At 37.3% G+C, this 22,346-nt stretch overlaps 1 protein-coding gene across 4 annotated transcripts in view; it reads left to right on the top strand.

Moving 5' to 3' along the window:
• RBMS3 (RNA binding motif single stranded interacting protein 3) overlaps positions 1 to 22,346 on the top strand; it is a 449,717-nt gene that overhangs the window by 297,594 nt on the left and 129,777 nt on the right. For all 4 annotated transcript variants that reach the window (XR_009818745.1, XM_061996425.1, XM_061996424.1 and 1 more), the window contains exons 5-6: positions 3,272 to 3,429; positions 14,450 to 14,529. Coding sequence is in view for 3 of the 4 variants with exons in the window: in XM_061996425.1 (XP_061852409.1) it covers positions 3,272 to 3,429; positions 14,450 to 14,529 (238 nt within the window). In the remaining variant the exon portion in view is untranslated. The remainder of the gene's footprint in view (positions 1 to 3,271; positions 3,430 to 14,449; positions 14,530 to 22,346) is intronic.

The following is a 22,346-nucleotide window of genomic DNA, read 5'->3' as shown; positions in this document are numbered from 1 at the left end:
GGTGGCCATGAGGTCTAGCTGTGCCATGACAGAGCAGCTGGGCCCCGCAGCACTTATGTAAGTCCTGCACAGCTCTAACCTTTGTTTCAGTTTGTGGTGTGAGATATGGCTTCTGTGGATGATATTTCACATAGAAGAAAGGGATATTTCTAAATGTTATATTTGTATAGTAAGAAAAAGTAATGTGGATTGTTTTCCTTTCTCAGAAAACGTTGTTGCGTTGTGGAGGCAGCATGAATGGCCTCATCTGTATCTCTCTGCTTGCAGCTCTTGTTTATCATGTTGATAAAAGACAGATTTGGTAAATCCTTACGAGAGATTGACTATGGCCTGCTAGCCTTGCATTTATCCTCAGAGTGTAGCTAAACTTTCCATGGATATTTAAAACAACAGCATTTAATCTCTAACACAGTTAAAAGGCTTATGTGTTCTTGCTCCAGAGTGATACACATTGGAGAAAGTTCTTATTTATTTTATTTGTTTCCCCAGCTTGAAAACTGAGTAGTCAAAAGAAAAGTTCTCATTTTAATATCCTGTGGGACTGATTTTCCTCAGTGAAAGCAAAGGATGTTGTGCAGTTACTGATGCATAACCCTGCTTTTTTCATCTTAGTCCATCCTTTGGCTATAGGGATCTCATCTGCATATTTTTCATAAATATTGACAAGAGATGTCAGTCCCTGAACACTAGTTGGTTGATTAATCAAAGTCCTCAACCAATCAATGAGTAGATGTTTGCATAACAGCATCATTGTTTCTGAAAAACTACGCCTATTGGAATTGCAAACCTTTCTGCTTCGATTTGCTTCTATAATGCCTGTGCTTTAATTGCCTCGATTGCTCACATTTTCAAAGTGCTTAGAAACAATGAAGATTGTTCCTAACTCCTATATCTTTTCTTTTTTTGTTGTTTTTCTGTGGCCTGTGTGGGGAACAAAAAAACCCCAAACAAACAAGCAATAAATCTTTAAATAGTTTACACACAGAAAAGAGAGAAAATGTGGAAAAAAATTAAAGCTGAAAGAAAATGTATCGGGTTTTTGTTTGTTTGTTTTTCCCAAAGCTAAAAGTGTGATCTGAAGCTCATATTCATCTCTTTTCTTGCCTACCTTCCCTCCAGGACTGTTTGCATTATTTTCCTCACATTGTCAATACTGAACCAGTTCTGACCCTTTGCTAATATCTTTTGGTTATTGGAAAGGAACTAGCTTTTGGATCTGTATGAATGTAAATTGAAGTAAGAGACAGGAAGATGGCTGCAGGGAAAGATGACTGGAAAGGGAAAGAATGTTTTTCTGGATTTGGGGTTTGTAACTTCTGTTTAATTTGCAGTAAGTTTGCTGTCTCTGTGTGTGTGGTTGTCCTCTCCTCTACCCCTTACTATAAGGTGTGGTCATAACTGGGTATATGGACAGCAGCTTGAAAATGTGCCTACTTTGTTCTTTTATTTCTGTTTTGTAAAATAGTGGGGTATTCAACCTGCATGGTGATGTGTTGTTTCATGGGAGTAATGGGTCTGGAGATGCAAAGCTAGAATGCAATTGGCATTAAGCAGTATGTCCAGAGGCAGCTGTTCACAGCTCTTAGGTCAGAATCCAAATTATGCAGTAAAACAGTATTACACGCCTCCTGATTTTGAACCCTTTGGGGTATCCATTTGCAGCTTTTCTTCTTATCCAAAAGGGCTAAAATTTCCCTCGAGCCTGGGGTAAAGGAAGCTGAAAACTTTCTTTGGTTTGTGATTATGCTATTTAGCTCTGCTAGACTTTGCTTAGTCATTCTTGTCCCTACAAAGATGGGGTGTGGGAATAATAGCTTGAAACAATTTCTGCTTCCATTTTTGACGCCTTGAATGTGCAAGGTAGTGATAGAGCAGACATCTTGGTTCTGCCCTGTCTTCATACATCTTCTCGAAATAGCACGTGTGATTCCTTGCGTTTGACAAGACACATCTGCACTGATTTTAATGGAGTGTAATTTGAAACTAGTTTAGCTAAACCAGATGGCTGCAGGACTGTGTGTAATTTCTTCAGTGTAAGTTTGTGGTACTGCTGCAGGATTATTAATATGGTTTTAGGACACCTCATAACAAAAAAAAAAAAAAAAGGTAATTCTCTTGTCATATAAATCTCAACATCGAACAAGTACAAATTAATTCTGCTCATTACAATGTGTAATGAAAAAGAAGCCAAAAATCTGTCTCTGAAGACTTTGTCAGGTAAAGTATCATCTGGCTTACTGCATAGCATAAAGATTATGTCTTATATTTTTGGTTATTAAGCATTAGCTAAAATAATGTAGTCATGCCTGACCCCAATCAGACTTGTACTGACAGGTGATCAGAAATTATGTAAAGATTGTATCAGTGAAAATAGAACCAGGGCCATGAAAACTTGCATGGGTTTAACTAAATTGATGTAGTGTAATCAAGACCTGGTTGTCTGTAAACAACGGCTTTATTTATTGCCTTAATTCACTTATTTTACATATGGCATCTGTGCCTCTTTCATGTTTCTTTGCAGTAGTTTGGCAAGCAAGAATAGCAGTTACAATGCTTGCCAGAACGGAAAGTTTAGCCTAAAAATATAAAATAGAATGAGAAAGCTGTCTTCAATTTTGTTTTCTCAGTCTTGTTTTGTTTACTACAGTCCTTATTTTATGTGAAATGTTAATTCAATCTGGAATAAACATATGACCTGTCTCACCAGGACCGTAGTTTGAACTGCAGAGCTACTCCTTATCCATTTAGGTCTCGTTACATATTATCAGCCAGGACATTTCTGATGGACAATAAAAAAGAAAAAATACTGTGGAAAGTATTCTGTGTTTTCAACCAACCTTGCTGATGATGAACAGGTTGAATGGGAAGTCTGCAGGCTGGAAAGCACATCTGCTTAAAACATGTGTTGAGTTTTCTTTCTTTATTTATGTTAACAGTGAGCACATTTGTGGAAATCGTGTTTTCTTCACAATCTGTTTGCTAAATTAGGACACAAACCCGAGAACGCTTGTGCATGAGAGTAATTTTCTATAAATGAGTAGTGTCACTGGGTTCAGTAAAAGCAGTCACGCACAGAATTGAGCACATGCATGAGAGTTTGCAGAAATTTGGCAAATATATTATCATCGTGAACAGATTGCCCAGCTTTGCTTCTGATGCAGCTATAAATTCCTGACTTGGTCATTATTTTGAGTAGCCTTCATTGTATAAGCCATAAGCTGTTCTGTTGTGCTAAGCCTAACTGAAGGATATTTCTCTTGTTTTGTCATAGCAACAAGAGCAAGATCCCACAAATCTATACATCTCAAATTTACCTGTATCCATGGATGAACAGGAACTGGAGAATATGCTGAAACCCTTTGGACATGTCATTTCCACCAGAATATTAAGAGATGCTAACGGAGTCAGCAGAGGAGTCGGCTTTGCCAGGTGAAACCTTTACTCTTTTTAAATTCCCTCACATTTTTGGCTTCGGTCCCTTGCCTCATTGTTATGGAAAATATCGAACAGCACCTTAATCAGATTTTGTGTCTGTTCTTTCCACTGAGATGAAGAATACGAATTCAGAAGGATGTTCATGTCATTGCTCTAAAACACGATTCATTGAATGTATGTATATGTAAGCAAAAATCTCTAGGAATAGTGAGCTATCCATGCCTTATCTATCTTGGATAATAACAGATGTCCTAAAGCCAAATGTGCACACTTGGTGAAGAAATTATTTAAATGTTTAGCAGAGATTTTGCAACAAGAAGTAAATTTAGCAATTGGAAGACCAAAGAGGAGGAGCTATAACTGAAGAAACGTGGCTTTCTTGAAAGCTGCAGGGAACTCAAACCTGTGAGAAGAGCTTAAAAAGAAACATTTGCATATAGCAAGCTCTGTTGAAGTAGTCAGAAATTTTAGACTGAATGGGCAACATGTTATCACCATGTACCTCATTGTCAGTACAGATAGACAAGTTTCCATATTTACTCCCAGGGAATATTTACATAGATTCTCTTCAGCTTGAAACATTCTTAAATCAAATAGTTTTCCCTTGAAAAACTAAGGAATATAGATCTATATGTAGAAAGGTATTGAAAAGGCAAATAAGAGGAGAAAGTTGAAATTGTGATGTAAATGAGTTTTCTGCTTCAAAAGAAAAGGGAAAAAAAGTTCAAGTCATTGTTTCTACAGAATATTCATAATGTTGTGCTTTGTGGAGGAGGCAAAATAGCTTAGTCATCTTGAGCTTTTCTTTGAAGTACACTATATCTTGGTACATCATGGCACTTCTGTTAGTGTTATAGCATCACTGAGTGAAATGAGGTATTGTATGATGTAAAGGTAGCTCACAAGATATGACACTGTAGTGTTACCTTTGTCCTTGTTGTGAAAAATCAAGATGTGAAGAATGTTAAGATAATATTGTCTGAACTCAAATAGAAAAAGATAAAACACACTGAGACATCACTGCTCGTTATGCATTCTTGCAGATAATGTGATTTTTTTCATGCTCACTAAATATAGTTTAATGTAACTCACAGATAAACTTTCATTTAAAAAAGTTACTTAGTTTGTGAAAATTTACATGATTGTGAAATGTTTCAAGAACCCTTTAGTAATGTCACGTAAAGATTGTGCTATTCACCATGCCAAAGACAGAGGGATCAAACCTTTGCTCCATCAAAGTATACAGCAGATCTCCTTGAATAAGGCCAGAGTTAATCCAGGAATTTACAACAGTAGTTGAATGCTGACTCGTTGTCATTGCAAAATTATCAGTACAAGATTTAATTGCATGACCACCTGGCCTTTTTGTAATAAAGTGCTACTTGGTATCTTTTTCCTGCATGTCAATCCAAACAGATTAATTTGTTTAGCTGTACTTGAAGTCATGAATGTTTCACTCCAGGGCACCTACAGTATGAACACACACTGAGTGGGCAGAAATGCCGTACAGATAGGGGATGGCAGCTGTATTTCAGTCCAGCTAAGATTTCAGAAGCTCAGATCAGCAACTTATGTAGTGCTCCTGACTGTTATACCTTCTGACCTGGGTCTTTTTATAACAGTGTATCTTGCCCACCTGTGGAATGTGCCATGCTGCTTAGCATATGCTAAAATGATGCAGCATGCAGCAATTTTGAAATGTGATGTTTCAAAGCTGTTAATTAAGCCCTAGGATGATTAAAAATCACTTTTTGATTCAACCCAATTATGTGAATAATCGATCTCAAAATAAGTGTATTCATAAAGCAATTGGAAGTAAAGACTTACTGTAGACAGCTATTGTCAGATTTTTTCACCTAAATGGGTATGAGTAGCTGTTTTATAGTACTGCAGGTGTCTACTTAATCATTTAAAACCCAGGTAACTTCAAATATTCTTGGATGAAAATTATCTGAGTAATGTCTGGTCATATTAGAATTCAGCCTCCTTTAAAGTACATGTGTAAAAAGCTAGCTCTCTTTTCTTAAACTGTGAAAGTATTTATTGTCTTCTGAGTCCCTAAAAAGCAACTGAAACACTTTCCCAAAACTTGATAGAGCATTTTGCTGTGGCTTGACCCTAACTGTGCCTAGGTATGCCCCAGAGGAGATTTTGGGGAGGAGAGTCACAGGCAAGGGGCCAGGGAAAGGAAGCTTTAGACTCCCACTGTGGCTTCACAGAAGTCCACTCAGTTAAAAGGGAATTGCTATAACCTCTGGACACCCACCTTTGCCTCACCCCTGGTCTATGCTTTGTACTTCAAAGCCATGCTACCTGGCTCCAGGCTCTCCGTGGGAGCTGGCATTCTGCGGGGCTCATGTTGTCATTTGGCAGTGTGGATTTCTGCTGACACTGGCAAGCAGAAGCTGGGACTAAACACAGCGTATCATGTATCAGAGAAAGAAACTAGGAGGACGAAGAGGAGGAAGAAATACTTACTAGAAATCAGGAATTTAAAACCAAAGATGATGCAGGTGAAAAGCTTTGAGTTTAGTCTGTCATAGGCTTGCATGTCAACAGAGGGAATAATGCAGTGTTGCCTTCACACAGGATGTCATCACAGGATTTGAAATTATAGGTGTTTCTCTAAAATCCCTGTTGCCGGGAGTCATCTAATGACTTCAGTGTGTGATCTTTCATTTAAAAAGTGTAAGCAGATTCCTCAGAGCTTAGAACAAAAGCATAGTCCTTTATCCTCAAAAAAACCCCAAAGAAACTGGATTTTGAAGACTTTTTCAAGATATAATTTTAAAGCTAATCTCTTCAGATTTGAGATTTGTAAACAGGACATAAGTAATATTGTTGGTGGTGTCAGTAAAAAGCAGATCAGAGGGAGTGATTAAGTGAGAAAGTCTTTGAGGGTGACTAGAATTACCAGATAGGTGAATGTACTGAGAGAATGGAGGAAAACTTCAGCCTGAAGACGTGTTATCACTTATAAAGACATAGCTACATGTGCTGGAAGACCTGTCTCTCCACAGGCCCATAATTGGTGAGTTCCAGATGTTAAGGTGAGAGAAGATAAAGAAATAACACAATCATAGTGGAGGCAAACCAGTGATGCTGTTTTACACTATGAAAGGTGGAATATTTAGAGGGAGATTTCTGAGGATCAGTAATGATGCTACTTTGGAGGCAGAGAAGTGTCAGCAGCACCAGGAGATAAAGAATATCCAGGCAGTTAAAGGATGCATTTGTGAAGAGGGGAAATGCTTTGTTCTTCCTTATTCAAGGGTTTAATTGAAGGTAGTTGAAAAGGTGCTAGAAATTAAGCTTGAACAAATCCATTATCTGGGATGATAGTGAAGGCTTAGATATTATAAGGATCATTCCTACTTTCAGTCAGAAGAATGATCTGTCACATCCTACATCTTACCCAGGAAATTGCTTTATAATTGGATATCTCAGATGAAATTGGAAATCCCAAGCATGCCCCAAAGACTTTGTGTGCTATCTGTAAAATATTCCAGTGGTAGTGATGATAATTTTTTCCATTGAAAGGACTCCCTGGAAGAAGCTCAGAACACCACCATGGAGTGATGGGAAGGTCTGTGGGAGATTGTATCTCTGAGATCCTCATGTTTTCATATGGTGTTGGAACTTGTACCACATTTTGGTAGACTTAGTATATCCCTAAGAAAATTACCAGATGGGGAGCTGCACTTTGAGGGAAAAGCCATCTTCAGAGAGGGACAGGAGGGACAAGATCACAGGACAAACGTCAGTGGGATTCCATAACATGAAAATGGATAGGAAGCCCTTAAATGTGAAGAGGGATGAACAAGGAAAGTTTGGAGCCATCATATAATATGGCTGAGCAATTTTCATAATCCAAGCCCAAGGCAGTATGAGTTTAATTGAAGAACTCCTTGGGATATGGAATAGGGCAGGGAGGCATTGGAATATACCTTGGGAAGGGACTTACTGCTATCACTGAATCAATGAAATAAAAATTGAATTTTATAACTCCGCAGTAAAATACAATTCAAGTTTATTTAAGTATCTTTTCTATAGGGATAGTAATATTAATAATACGTTACATACATGTACCACACTTAGCTGAGCAGTGAGTGAGCCTTTTATAGGTCCTTTTAAATGGTACTGTGCGAAGAAAGAGTTAGAAACCACTAACTTTTTTATTTTGTTTGCTGTCTTGTAACTTAAAAACGACCTTGCAAGATTCACCCCCCAAGCGACATTTTACAACGAAGTCATAAGCCTCTGAAAACAGAAATTTATGATGGAAATGCTGACAGTCAGACAGTCAAGTATTGCATTGCTGGCAGGCAACAGTATAATACTTAACCTGAGACTGTGAAGACAGTAGCATAAATCAGCCTGGGTCTAGGTGGAAATAACTGTGTGTTCATACTATTCTTTTCCAGTAGCATGAGAAAATCTGTCCAGCACAAACTGTCATAAAATAATGTAATTATGCTGTTGCTAGCAAATGACCAAAGTCAAGAGATTCTCAATTATCTGTCTCTATCATGTCAGAACGTAGGGAAATGTAAAAGGAGATGTTTCACTCCCTTTGAGATGGAGTAGGGGAATCTGCAATGAGGCATTTGTGCTCTTTGTTTTTTGGTCTTGGTCCTTATCATTTCTTTACGTTGTTCTTCTGGAAGAGCTCTCAATGGGATGATTTTCTCATACTGCTTATGTTTTTTATTATTAAATTCATATCCTACTTGTCTGTGTTTTACATGTCTTAAATTTACTCTTTAAAAACAGTATTCAACTCAACAACTGAAAGAGAGCAACAGAAAATGGGAAAGGACATTCTGAGCCCCCAGAGGATCATTATTCTATTTATAGAAGTTTCGCATGGATTTTTGTAGAAATGGATGTGCTCCAGTTTCCACTGAAGCAAAATGAGAAAGCCAAGCCTTTAATTTCTGTGTTCTTTTCCTCAAAGGAAGTTATGCATCTTTCAAGGTTTTTCAGGATAGCATAGGTGTCATTTTGTTATATTGGATTTCATCTGAAACAAAGAAGTTTCTCTGTGAAGAGCACTGTAGCTCTGTGCCTAGATACTCAAGCAGCTCAAAACGGTAACCTTATCAGGAGTCACGCTGCAAGGTACAGTAAGGACCATATGGCCAGGGTAGAGAAGCTTATCCTGTCCTCATGCCGTGGTTTCCACAGATTTTGTATATTTATCTGAGGTAGCAAAAAGCTTCCTGTTGTTCATGCAAACAGAACTGAACATCAATAATGTACAGTCAAGACATGTTGGGGAATGATATAACTTATGAACGATGAGGAGAACTTGTCAAAATTAATATCTCTTCCTAGGCTGTAAATAACAAAAGGAACATTTTTTTTTTTCCATCATAAAATGGATTCAAACCAAAAAGCATAAACGTTTTGAAGCAATCTCTTACCAGCAAGAGAAGAGAATCGCACGTTGCAGTCATATCAGGGGCTTAGAATGCTTGGAATTAAATTGAAAAGAAACTTGAATGAAATTAGTGAACTTGTCGTAGAAGGATGAAGAGTAGAATATAAGGAGGTGCTAAGAAACCTCATAATAATCAAACCCATCTTGTAACTTCAGAATATTTAAAACCTGAAGATCATTTTCCCTGACTTCTTTTATATAACAAGCAGTTGAAGTACACCCAGTTGAGATAATGCTTGTCTTTTACTAAAATACAGCTTTCAGAAGTAATTTGAAGACATCTACCAGTAAAAAAAAAACTCTACCTCTTTTCTGTCTAATGTGTGCCAGTGGATCATCTTCCTTGCAGTTAAACGTTTCTGTCTAATTTCTATTTCAAATTTATCTAGTTCTTGTCACAGCTTCTTCACCAAGATTAAAGAACTACTTAGTACCTAGTTTATTCTCCCAGCAAAGGTACTTATGCACTGCTATCACACTGCCCCTGTAGTCATCTTTTTGATATGCTGAAGAATTTGAGTTCTCCAGTGTGTATTTTAACTATGGCCTCAGTTCTTTGGACTCCACTGTATAATATTGCTGCCACCTACCCACTTCCATCATTGCAAAATGCCTCAAACAGCAAGGAAATGTTGTCTTCCCCGAGATTTATTATTCCTGCTGTTAAAAATACAAGAAAACAAAAATATTCATATACTGATTGTAATATAAAGATGGTAGTAACAGTTTTATCTTTAAATATTTACTCTGAATATAAAGAAATGCAGCCTTGATCCTCATTTACATTATTATTGTTAAGCAAAGTGACTAGTAGCTAGCAACAGGACAAGGGGTAATGGAATGAAGCTGGAACACAAAAAGTTCCACTTAAAATATAAGAAAAAACTATTTCACTATTCAGGTGAGGGAGCCCTGGCACAGGCTGCCCAGGGAGGATGTGGAGTCTCCTTCCTTGGAAGTCTTCAAGACCCACCTGGACTTGTTCCTATGTGACCTGATCTAGGTGACCCTGCTTCTGCAGGGAGTTGGACTAGATGATCTCTAAAGGTCCCTTCCAACCCTACCATTCTATGGTTCTATGATATGTAAACCAAACCCACATTTTACCACTAACTAGTAATTACATGATACTAAATATTTCCCATGTAATGTTTATATAGTCATCATGTTTTTCCTTTGATATATATCTTGTCACTGCATCAATCTTTATAATAAGCATGTGTAAAAGATTTAGTTTTCATTGAAAAACCCTTTTATTCTTTTTTCATCTTAAAGGTTCCCTATTACTTGTAACAACACTTAATATCTACTTGGGAGTCACTGTAGTCTGTAGAGAGAGTAATATATATTTTTTAAAATTATTAAAAATCAATATTTAGGAGCAAGATGGAACATCAAATTATTCAGTCATGATATTTGTTTAAGCACCCCCATTTTTTTTCTTCTTTTAAAAATTATATTGAAATATTTTAAATTTGCAAATTATAGATAGACAAAAAAACCCATAAACCAGTCTTCTTTTTCAAATATTTTAAGATTCACTTCCTTTCCAATTGGAAAGAATATAGACAGTCTAGTTACATGCATTCTATTTGCGAACTTTACAGCTAGATTTCTAGAACCTGGAGATAGATAGATGCAGATGAAAACAAGTTCTAGTAGTTTTATTCGTTTCTTTGGTTTAGATCATTATCTGTATCTTTAAAAAAAAATCAATCTGGCCTATAATTTTTATATACTTTTTTTTACTACAGTGCTTTCCCTGATTCAGAGTAATACTCAGATGCATTACAGTTATCTCCAAATTACATTTAAATTATTATCTAAGATCCTCTTGAGTTGAGCACCAAAAACATACCGTTGAAGGGAATTTGAAAGTGATACTTCAAGAATGATATGGTCAGAAGCAAGTTTCTATTACCACGTAAAGCTGATGTCCTCTCCTTTCCATCAGGAGAAGTGAAGGTCTGTATCTTTCAATAGAAGATTTTTAAGCATCTAAGATATTCATCTTTTCTACAAAATATTGTCATTTGCCATATTTTTGTTCTAGCAATTAGGAAAAAACAAACTCACATTAAGAAAAGTTGTTTGATTTTTGTCTACTTTGGCCTGGTAAGGCCACACCTGGCGTCACAAGTGATAGAAAATTTCTGGAGAAAGATCAACAGAGAGCCACCAAGATGATCAGGGAACTAGAACATCTGTCTTCTACGAGGAAAGGCTGTGAGACCTGGGGCAGTTTAGCCTGGAGAAGACTGAGGGACGATCTTACCAAAACTTATAATTACCTAAAGGGTGGGGTGTTGAGAAGATAGGGTGAGTCTTTTTGCTATAGTGCCCAGTGACAGGACAAGGGGTAACGGGCACAAACTGGAATACAGGAAGTTCTACTGGAACATGAGGAAAATCTTCTTTCCTGTTCAGATGAGGGAGCCCTGACACAGGCTGCCCAGGGAGAGTGTGGAGTCTCCTTCTCTGGAGTTTTTCAAAACCCACCTGGATGTGTTCTTGTGAAACCTGATTGAGATGGACTTGCTTTAGCAGGAGGTTGGATCGGATGCTCTCTAGAGGTCCCTTCCAAACCTTATCAGTCTGTGACTCTGATTCTACAAGGAGTTCTCTTCCCCTAAATTTACCTGTGGTCCAATGACATTCTTTATGTAGAAAACCTGTAGAAAACTTTTAACATGCTACATTCCTGTTTATGATATGGTTTTTTTAATTACCAGTCTCAAACAATGTTTTGAAACATTTCTGTCTCAGACAAGAATAATAATTTATGACAAGAAGCATCTCAAGTTTCCAGGCACATTCTACAATAGCAGTGCCACAGCTTTTTGAAGAAAAAGTAGGTAGAATCGATTAGTATGGACCTTGAAAAGTATATTTTTTATTGGACTTCTTTCCAGGTAGTCCTTATGGCTAAAAGAAGTAAGACGAGAAAGAGGAAGGTGTGAATTGATGTGTGCAGATAGCTTCAGCTCATTATATGTGCCGTAGATATTGCTGCCATAAGTGATTGATACTGATGAGTTTTAACTAAACTGAAACCAGTGTCTTGTGATAGTAAGGATCACATAATTTTAGTAGTGTATCTGGTTATATCCCTTATTCTTACCAGTCAGTCAGCAATCATCCTGAAGAACACAATTTGAAAGAGTTATTTCTATAAAACAAGTGTGGTTGACAAGTGTAAATTGTAACTCAGACTTGAATGACCCTGGGATAGAGGCCGTCCTGATTAGTTAGCATCTACCTGGCCTGGCGACCTCTGACATGGCCAGATGGAAGGTTTGTCCCATGGACACACATTGCAGAAAGCACAAGTAGACTCAAGTAGAGGTGACAGGAACGATGCAGTTGTTACTGAGCAATGCATCTGAAGGGAACATGTATAGACAGCTTTGTCTATTATGCTGCCTTTTCAAACCGAGTCGATAATTCCAGTGTCGGTTTCTAGTGAAGCGTGTGCCAGATTACAGATAGCTAGCAATGGCATTTGAGAGCTGTTAATTGTGAAACTTGAGAAGAAAATGTGCACATTCTTTTTCAGAGTGCTATTCGGATGATGGCCTTTTTATCCCAGAACACTGTGGGTTTCGCTTTTATTCTCATCCCACATAAAATGCATGAAGTGCACTGAGTCTCTTTCACTTGGCAGCTTATATATTGCATTCTTTGCAGAGACTGCTTTGGCTTGTTAAAATGTACCCCATGTATTAAAATGAAATTGTCACTGTTGTGTGGTGCAACATAACATGGTTTGACACCAAGTGCCTGCAGCTACAGAAAACAGACTTTTATTGCATTTATTCTTTCAGAGACAAGAGTCTCTAAAGGCTCAGTGCAGACATTCACTTAGTTAAATCTGAATGAAGTCAAAGTGAACAGTCTAAGTTGCTGTCTTTGTACTTGTAGAAATGGCCCAGCCCACTTGATTTGCAGTGATACAACCTGGAAGGGACAAGTTTTAATGATTACACTTGAAACAAACTGACAAAAGATTTTTACTTGCTCAAAGAATTAATTGAGCAGTCAGGATTTTTTATTTATTTATTTTTATTTTGGTAGTGATGGGGTAGTCCTTTGAGCTCTGGCAAAATTATACCCTGGAAGACACACTGCTGCTCTATGTGAGCCATTTTTTTCCAAAAGCCACGTAACAGGAAGGTTAGTGGATAAATTCCTTTCAAAAAGATTTAGACTAATGAGAAGTAAGCAATACGTATGTTAGTAGAGTTATTTTGCAGACAGTATCTGGAGGTAAGCACTGGTGTATGGAAGGACCATTGAACATGGATTTTAAACACAATTTTTCTAAGAAAAGCAAGAGCAGTATGATTCTTCTTTTTGCTTGCTTATTAGTTTTCAATTTATATCTTTCCTATCTTTAAAATTTCCATACCTACTCTGTAACAAAATCGGCCATTGTCTGGACTAGTGTGCAGTCAATCTAGAAGACCTGAGAGAATGGTGGATTCCCAGCTGTTGTATAACCATGGTTTGGGATTTGGATAGTAGCTTTGTATTCTTGATAATTACTTCAATAATATGGGTACCAGATCAATGTTAGTGCTTTAATCATAGAATCGTAGAGTGGTAGGAGTTGGAAGGGACCTTTAGAGATCATCTAGTCCAATCCTACTGCAGAAGCAGCTCCACCTAGATCAGGTTGCATAGGAACATGTGCAGAAAGGTTTTGAAGACCTCCAAGGAAGGAGACTCCACACCATCCCTGGGCAGCCTGTGCCACTGCTCCCTCACCCTCACAGTGAAATAGTTTTTTCTTACGTTTAAATGGAACTTTTTGTGTTCCAACTTCATCTCATTACCCCATGTTCTGTCACTAGATGCCGTAGAAAAAAGGGATGCCCCAACCTCCTGACACCCACCATTTATATACTTGTAAATATGAATGTCTCAATTAAATGATAATGTTTCAATGCTGAAAGTTATCTTGAGGTCATATGAGATGAACAGTAAGGCAGTTCACCTACCAGTATGACATGTAAATTACTGTCTTCACACAAAATTTGACTTTATATTGTAATAGTCATAGATGCATTGTCTTTGGCTTTGCTATACAGTCTGTTTTTGCAGGTTATTTTTTTAACATTGTAATCCTTAACAATTGTTGCTTAATCCCCTGGGTTCTTCTCCAAATCCTGTAATTTTTTTTTTTCATAGTATTTGAAGTTATTTTGGGCACACAAGGAATCTAGAAACACGTCCTTTGACTTTCCAAGCAGCATGTCAGAGTATAAAGAATGTCCTTGTTCAGGGTGATCCCCCGGAGCCAAAAGGGGACTGTTCGTTGACACTGCTGCAGCTTGCACACAGCCGGGAGTACAGCTGCACGCTTTGAGGGTGGCAGGTCCTCCTTGCAAGCCACAGTGTACTGTAATGAGCTCAACGCAGAAATCGGCAAGAACAGCTTTGAAGATTTCTCTCAACATCCGTGCTTGGCCTTTTTTTCTCCTTTTGTTTTTTGACTTTTGCTGACTGAGCACTTTCTTAACAGTCTAGTAACAAGTATTGCCTCTACCCCTATCCCACTCTCTTTTCCAGAATGGAATCTACAGAAAAATGTGAAGTAGTAATTCAACATTTTAATGGCAAATATCTGAAAACCCCACCCGGTCTACCAGGTAAGTCTAGCCGTCATTATGAAATTTAAAATTCACTGAAGAATTGAGAATACAGAAAAGCTGGCATTTGTGTTGAGAGTGGCTTATATTACAGGCTCTGTTAAGAGGTTGTTAACAGCTTCCCTGGTTGAAGCGTATCCTTTATGACCCATAGCAACTTCTTCCTTGCCCAAGTCTCTATTAGTCAAGCTTTTATGCTTGACAGAAATAAATTTAAGTACATTTAAAAAAGCATGTTGTCTCACCATATTTTTTCCTTTCAAATGCAGATACTGTGTGTGATTTTCTTAAAATTAGAGCAAAGGCCACAGAAGTAGATGCCAGTGCTTTTCTGACAGCCTAGGAATATAAGTAGATGAGCAACTGCATTATAGGTTCTAAAGGGACAGGATTTCAGGTTGTAGTAACTTTGTATTCTTTACAGTTACTAGTTACTGTTACTAGTATTAACAGCAACAGCTATTACTTCTGAGGCTATTTCAAATATGAAGTGATTTTATGCCATTTGTACTTGCCATAACTTAATGAAATATTGCCTTTTTATGACAGTACTCCTAGAATGCATTCATTGGTGTGCCTATGCCACATCAAAAGCCAACTTTTAGATAGTATCTTGCTTTTGAAATCTTGAGCTGTCATCTACATGGTCATCAGGCATGCAAAGTTTAGTGATCAATTGCCTGGTTCTTAGTGCCTGACAAACCTCCCCGAGGCCACAAATCTGCAAAGTTTTGTCCCTCAGATTGTCTGAAGAGCTCTGTTCAATGAGCAGGAAATCCATGCAGAATTGTATATGAAGTCATTATCTTTTTTTTTTCTTTTTAACTTCCATTAAAATATTTTCTTTTTTGGTTGCTTTCATTATTCATTGCCTGATTCTTTATGCAAAAGATGCACTAAACACTCTAATTAAAGAGAGCCATCTGCACAGCTACTGTGTACAGTAATGGAATGTACATTTAACTTTTAGTCAGATTACCTTCCTGAAAGAGTATAAAACTTTCAGTACAAGCTGCAAGACTACATTTTATGGATTTCTTTTTCAAAAATAGGCACTGACAATTTTTCTCAACACCAACTAATGAAGTACATCACTAATTTTGTGAAGGACAACAGACTCGGGCTGCATACAACAATGGGCAAAGCAACATAAGCAGAGACTTTAAACCTTTGATGTGTCTTTCTCTATGCATACATTGAGTCCCAGTAGTAATCTCTTTAATATCATAGCAACACCCAATGGAAAGAGTGTGAATAGCAAGGAATCAGTAAGTGCAGCTTCATCGTTATAACCCTGCATGCTCCATGGTCATATTTCCAGTTGTCTCAAAGCAGACACATTGTTCCAGTCAGAAATAAAGCAAAATATTCTCACAATGCCTGCTTGAGACCAAAAAAAAAAAAAAAAAGTTGAAAATAATTTCCTTTAATTTTTTTTAAATGTCAGGAATACACTGGATATTCAACATGAACAATGTGGGACATAAAATAGAAGTCTTGGTTAGAGAGCGTGATTACTTACTTTTGTTCCAAGAGATACACTGAAGCTGGATTTTAATGGTTATAAGTTTTTGCTTCTTTCTCAGTTAAAGGACATGAGTCAGCTTTTAGTTTCCTGATGAAGGTGTCTATGTGGGAAAATTGTCTGCTATGCTTCTCTTGTCATTTTTGTCATCAAATAACATTTAGTTGCAAGAATGAGCTGGGAAGTGACTATTTTAATCGTTTTCGTTTAGCTGAGTACTGTTCAAATGCAGATAAAGTATAACGTAACTTGGAGGAAAGCCACTGAACCAGAACACTCAACTATGCACTAGATATCTGTAAGATCCCATTTTGCCCTCTTTTTTTGAGCTCTGAACACAGATAATTAGAAATTGTCGTAGGGTATTTGATCCACATAAAAGAGAATATTTGTGCCTCATTATTAGAGTAGGACAATCTTCCAATTCATATTTAAAATATTTTTCATATTCATTCCTCTTCTTCCTAAGAGGCCAGAGGACAAATGTGAACACTTGAGCGGTTCCATTTGAGTGATACTGGCCACTCATATTTGTTGATCTTCGATCCAGTGCAAAAAACCACTCAGTCTTATTTTCTTCTTGATGTAGATTCCTGCTACAGCTTCTACTCAGTTTATACATCTGTGCTATGAACGTGTATTTAAGCCTATCAGCCAAGATAGAAACATCCCACTTTTTTCCCCTCCTGGCAGTTACTTATCTTCCAGCATGGCGAAGGAAGGAAAATCAAGCCTCGTAGTGTACTCAGAAAATCACAATCAGAGTCTGAAAATTATCCTCCCAGCACCTCAGTAATTGATATAGAAAGAAAATAATCTCTAGTTATTGCTGTGACCTCTTTATGGATTTCAGTTAAAAAAAGAGGAACCAGCGAACATTAGCGGAAGTATGCAACAGTATCTGTTATTAACCTCTGCTGCTCAACGACATGATCTTACTGCAAGAGAAAATTAATCAATCCTTTTAGGGTTAAGTTAAATTGATTTAGGATTTTTGACTGTATTTCTTTCAGGGATAGTGGTGAACTGGGAGGGTTTTAAGGTTTTGTCCACATCTCACACCTGAGTTCTGATATTCTGTTTTAGGCTCAGCAGCTAATACAAGGCCCATCGGGAAAGAAACCAGCCTGGCTACGAGCCATTTTGTACTTCCCTGGTTCCTGAGGCAGTGGGATTATGGACCAGAAAAGCCGTTTTGGCAGCTGGCTCCCATCTGTGCCGTCTTCCCTAGTTGTATTCCCTGAGATGTGATCCTGGTGACACAGTGAGATGTATGTGTGTGGGAATACCATGTTTGTAGGATAACATGTTCTTGTGTTGTGGAGATGATTGTGCCTGGTTACCAAGTCACAATGGAAGAAGGACCAGAGTAGGCAGCTTTCACACGATGCTGAACAGCCTATCAGAAAGCCTGGGCACCATGGCTCTGATTTTACAGTAAATAAACTGTGGACCATGACTTAGTTATATCCTCCCAAACGGTTACCTCAAACATTCACTTTGAATACAGAGCTCTTTCCTAACTAGTGTTTCCTCACAAATTAGATGTAAAATTAATTTGATGGTGTTTTTTTGCTGGCGATAGGATAGAAAGTACAGGATAGTCACTGTTGTTACCTGGATCTTTGAGCCCAGCCTGAAGTCACACATCTAAGCTGACTCAGGCCAACAATATAGCAGGAAAGGGTAAAGCAGTGTTGCATCTGCACCCAGGGCACTCTGGAGGTTTTGTATATTCCCAAGGCAAAAATGTATCATTCAATTTTTGGCGTTCAACTACTGTCTGTTTTCTCTCAAAAATGATAGAGCTGAGCACTTGCAGCTCCATACCGTTCTGCTTCAACCCAGTGACAATGTAAAGGTTTTTTTCTGGCACCTGAAACATTATGGTCATACATGTAATGCCTACGTAAATTGAGCAGTATTGTGTCTATGTTAGTGAGTTATTCTCATTAAGGGTGCTTCTCTGCCCAACTCCTTGGCTTCATTCCATTCCAAAGGGAATTGTTCCACTGTCGTGCTTGCTCAACTAATAAGCATTTCATTATGTTCAGTCTTAGATATACAGTGCAAAATAATTGGTTGTGCCATAAATAATTAGTTAATATCTTTTGCATTTCTTCCAGACTGAGAAAGTACAGTTATCTCCAGAAATCTGCAGACTCTTAGAGCTTGGCAGATTCCAGATGAACTTCATAAATATTCTGAGTAGCTTTGAGTGACTGTTTTTTAGTGGGGTTTTGTGTTTATTTTTGTTTTGCCTTTATTAGCACTACTTTTTCTGAGATAAATAGACCAGGGCCTAGTGGGTATATTTTCTTCCTATAGAGAGTGCAGTCCTACACAGACCTAATTGTATGGGCCCTGTATTGCCACCCTGAAAGAGGAGGCAGCACATGAGTGCATCAGAGTATAGCACTGTACGTTCTCATCAAGATGTAAAGGGCAGTACTAATGACGAAGCTAGCTAACCTTCAGTGCTGCATTTCTTTTTGTTTCAATAGGGGATTTTATGTGGAATCCCATTAATCTATCGCATCTTGCAATCACTGAATTTGAGTAAAAATTCCTAGTGTTTCTGTCAGTAACAAACTGATTTCTCTTTGGACGGGCAAGTGTAGGGTACAGCTTTAGCATAGATTTTTTGTTCATCTCCTAGTATACTTAAATGTATTTTGAAAACTGTATTTTCAATTTTTGAATAAATGCAAATACTTATTGAGTTGTTACTTTTCTTTCTGGAATTTCACAGGAATGTGGGTCAATTGCAGTAATTATCCTCTTCTAATATGTCAATTATGCTTCCTCACAGGACTTTCTAGACATTTCAGTATATCTTACATTTCATTTGCTTTATAAATGCCTTTGATTGTCAAAGCATGTTGGGCAGTTCCTATCTCAGGAAAAATTTCAAAGAAGTGATACATGAGTGCTATAATGCATGGTCAAAAAGCTTCCTCATTTTGTAGTAACTGTGTAGCTTTGATTGCTAATTTTAATGTCAGGTTGAAAAGATCGGATAATAAAAAAGATGGGAGAGGTACTATTCTTATGTAGATTAAGAACCCCACTAATAACAATAACTGTGGCATTTTGGGACTTACCAGAGCAGAAACTCGTAAATAGAAAGAAATTCTCTCCAGCAATACAGACGTATTTGCAAATATCTCATAACTTGCTTTAATTTTTATTGACCATGCATTTTTCTCTTGAAAATTTCCCATAGACTCATTTCATAAGAATGAATGGACATTTTATACCTCTCTTCTAAGTTTAAATATTTCCTCTTAGGTCATCTCTTAGGTTCTCCAATCACTGGGAGAAAATGCAAGTACTTTATCTTTGCTTCAGGGAATGAGAACATGGAATAATGTATTTAGAGCAATAGATTTTCTAGGAGATGTGGCTAAATGGTCATGAGAAAAGCGCATTGCAGTTCACAGTTATCTATGTAATGGATAGTAGCAACATTTTCAATTGTTTTTCTTTGTGTCTCAGTGGATGAACCAATTATATCTTATTTGTTAATAGTGGTGCTGTAAATTGTTTTTATGAATGAATGAATGAAGGTGTTTTGGTTTAGCCCTCTTTCTTACTTCAGTGCTCTACCTTTCTGTTTATTTCTCTCTTAATTTATATGCATAAAACTCTGAAAAACTATTCCAAAACTGTATTCTTGGGATGCTTACCCTGCTTTATCAAGGTAAGTAATACATTAAATATCCATGCCTCTCTATCTCACTCACTATATATATGTGTATACATTGGACATTTTAAAGAAGACAAAACAGCAGTTCATAGTTTAAATCAATTGTTGATTACTATAGAGAAGTTAAACAGAATAAAGGAGGTTCTGCTAGGTAATACTGGTAATAGTGGAAATAGTTTAAAATGCGGTCTGTCTTTTACATATTGTTATTCTCAGAAATAATCTTCATTCAAAAAACCCAAATTCTCTTACTTGTATCTGAGTTCTTTTAAAATATATGATGTTAATTTTATTGGAATCTTTTATGTTGTCTACCTTATAAGCATTCAGTTTTGTAAATATTTTCATTGTTATCTACCGACTACAGTATATAAGTCCTTCCCTACTATATCAGAAAATATGATCCGTGTAAAGACCTTTGTAAAAAATAACTGTTTAACAAATTTTCTATTTCTTTATCCTATTTCCAGTTCCCAGCTGTCATTTTTTTATGGAATCACTCTTATCTTTTGCTTTCTGTGCTCCATGAATGCACATTGTTAGCAGAAACTTCTTTTTACTGCTCGAACCCTCTAAACATCCTTTTAACTTCAGTCAGTTTTAAGTCTTCACTCTTCAGTCTTTCACTCTTTCACAGACATTTATAATCTTTAATTCCTCTGTTGTTGTCCTGCCTGAGTCCTGGAGATGACCACGAGGCCACTGTAAGTCCTCCTGCTTTAGGCCCCGGGTGCTTCCCATATCATTAGCAACGTGCAGGCAGCACTTCTCAACTCAAGAGTCTCTGACAAACTGCTAGGTGCAGAGTGGTCTCTGTGGACCTGTTGCTTGGGTCATGTTGGACCTTAAGAGGGAAATAGTTTCATTTTTCAGATATCACATAGACTTTGCAGTAGATAGTCATAAAGTTGGACTTTCTAACCAAAAGCCTACAGAGTGGGCTCTGAATTAGTAGAATATACAAAGCCTTTGGCTTAGGAAGGAGTTCCCTGTTAGGTCTTCCTGGTTTTGTTTTGTGGCACATGCAAGCTTCTGTCATGTGACCAACCTCATCAGTGCTGCATGTTCTTCTCTCCCTTTTAGAACCACGGCTGGCACATACCACCAGCTGAGACTTCTGGCTTTGCCCTCTTTCTGGTACTCAGCTAAATACCACTTTTAGTTATTCCAGCCTGTATCATCTCCAGCAACAGATCTTCAGTAGGTTGTTACTTCAACTGAAATCATTTCACAGACTGTCTCCTTCCATTCAAAGACAGCCTTTAAAAGTCAGATGATACTTATGTTTCTTCATGGCATTCTTGAGTTTTTCAAATGTGAAGGGTGTCATTTTGTATCACTGAACAAGATAAGTTTCTCTTTTCTTGCTCCTCTTTTTTTGTTTATGTAACCTTTATGTTTATGTAACCTTCATTTGTCCTTGTTGTGCTGACATTTGTGTAGATGCTTCTGCTTTCATAACACACGTTTCCATGTCTTGCTGCAAAGATCCATTCCAAATTTCCTAGATTTCTTGGATGTTGAAGACTGTATATTCTTTAAGGAAAGGGATACTTTCTAGGAAAAAACAATTCTATCTGCTCAAGATCTGATTGCATTTCCATTTACCTCAGGCAAATAGCCCCCTGGCTACGAGGATACAGAATTATATGTTTACCCACTAAACCCCAATAGCTGGTATGCACTTATTTCTTGGAGAAACATGAATTGAGCTAATTTGTACCTCAGATATTAGGAGGTTTGTATCAGTGCTAAATCACATAGTTTGGGCTGATCAGGGAATTCATGTGAGAGAAGGCAGAGTACTGACATTCTCTAAGGCCTGCTTTTCCAGAAATACATAAAGATGTTAATGATGAGGGGAGACAGTCTCAAAGATGTGCTACATATTTATGTCTTGTTTTATTCAAGCTTATCTGTGAGTTCTTAGGAGAAGAACCACATCTTTTTAAGTAACCATATTATGAAATGCTGACTCTTTTTTTAACGTGGCTGTGTAATTTATGAGAAAGTCACAATTTTTTTAAAATTACTTTGTAACTAGAAGTAATAAAACCCACATATGATCAGTTTGTTTGTGGTATTTCAGTAATTCAGGTCATGATGTATGAAACAGCATTACGGCATTTTGGATTAAGATCTTTCACTTGGTTTATAAGATTGAAGTTAGAGAACAATACAGCATATAAATGAGAAAAGATCATTTCTTGTTTCTTTGTCACACTATCACTTGTCATATCTTTTCTAAGATTTAGAAGTCTGCAGCATAAATGGAGAATTGCATTCCTTTCTCATTTGTAGTACCTAGTGGTAATGAACTGTGGCACAGTTTATCTAAACTAGTTTTTTTCTTTCTTTTAACTCAAAGTGCATTTTTTGCTGTGAAGAGTGACTATAGTCAATCTTCTAATTCACCAAATCCATTCCTTTTATAAAAAATGGCAGATATATTTGCTTATGAACAAAAAAGTCTTTTTTACATGTTACTGCTGAGTAACCAGCTCAGCTGAGAGCGTGTGCACTGAATTCTGTCATGTCTCATACATCAGCAGGAGAAGAAGTGTCGACAAGTTTCTGGTCCAG

This window comes from Colius striatus, chromosome 5, assembly GCF_028858725.1.
Source record: "Colius striatus isolate bColStr4 chromosome 5, bColStr4.1.hap1, whole genome shotgun sequence".
Lineage (NCBI taxonomy): Eukaryota > Metazoa > Chordata > Aves > Coliiformes > Coliidae > Colius > Colius striatus.
This window is presented reverse-complemented; position numbering and strand designations above follow the sequence as displayed.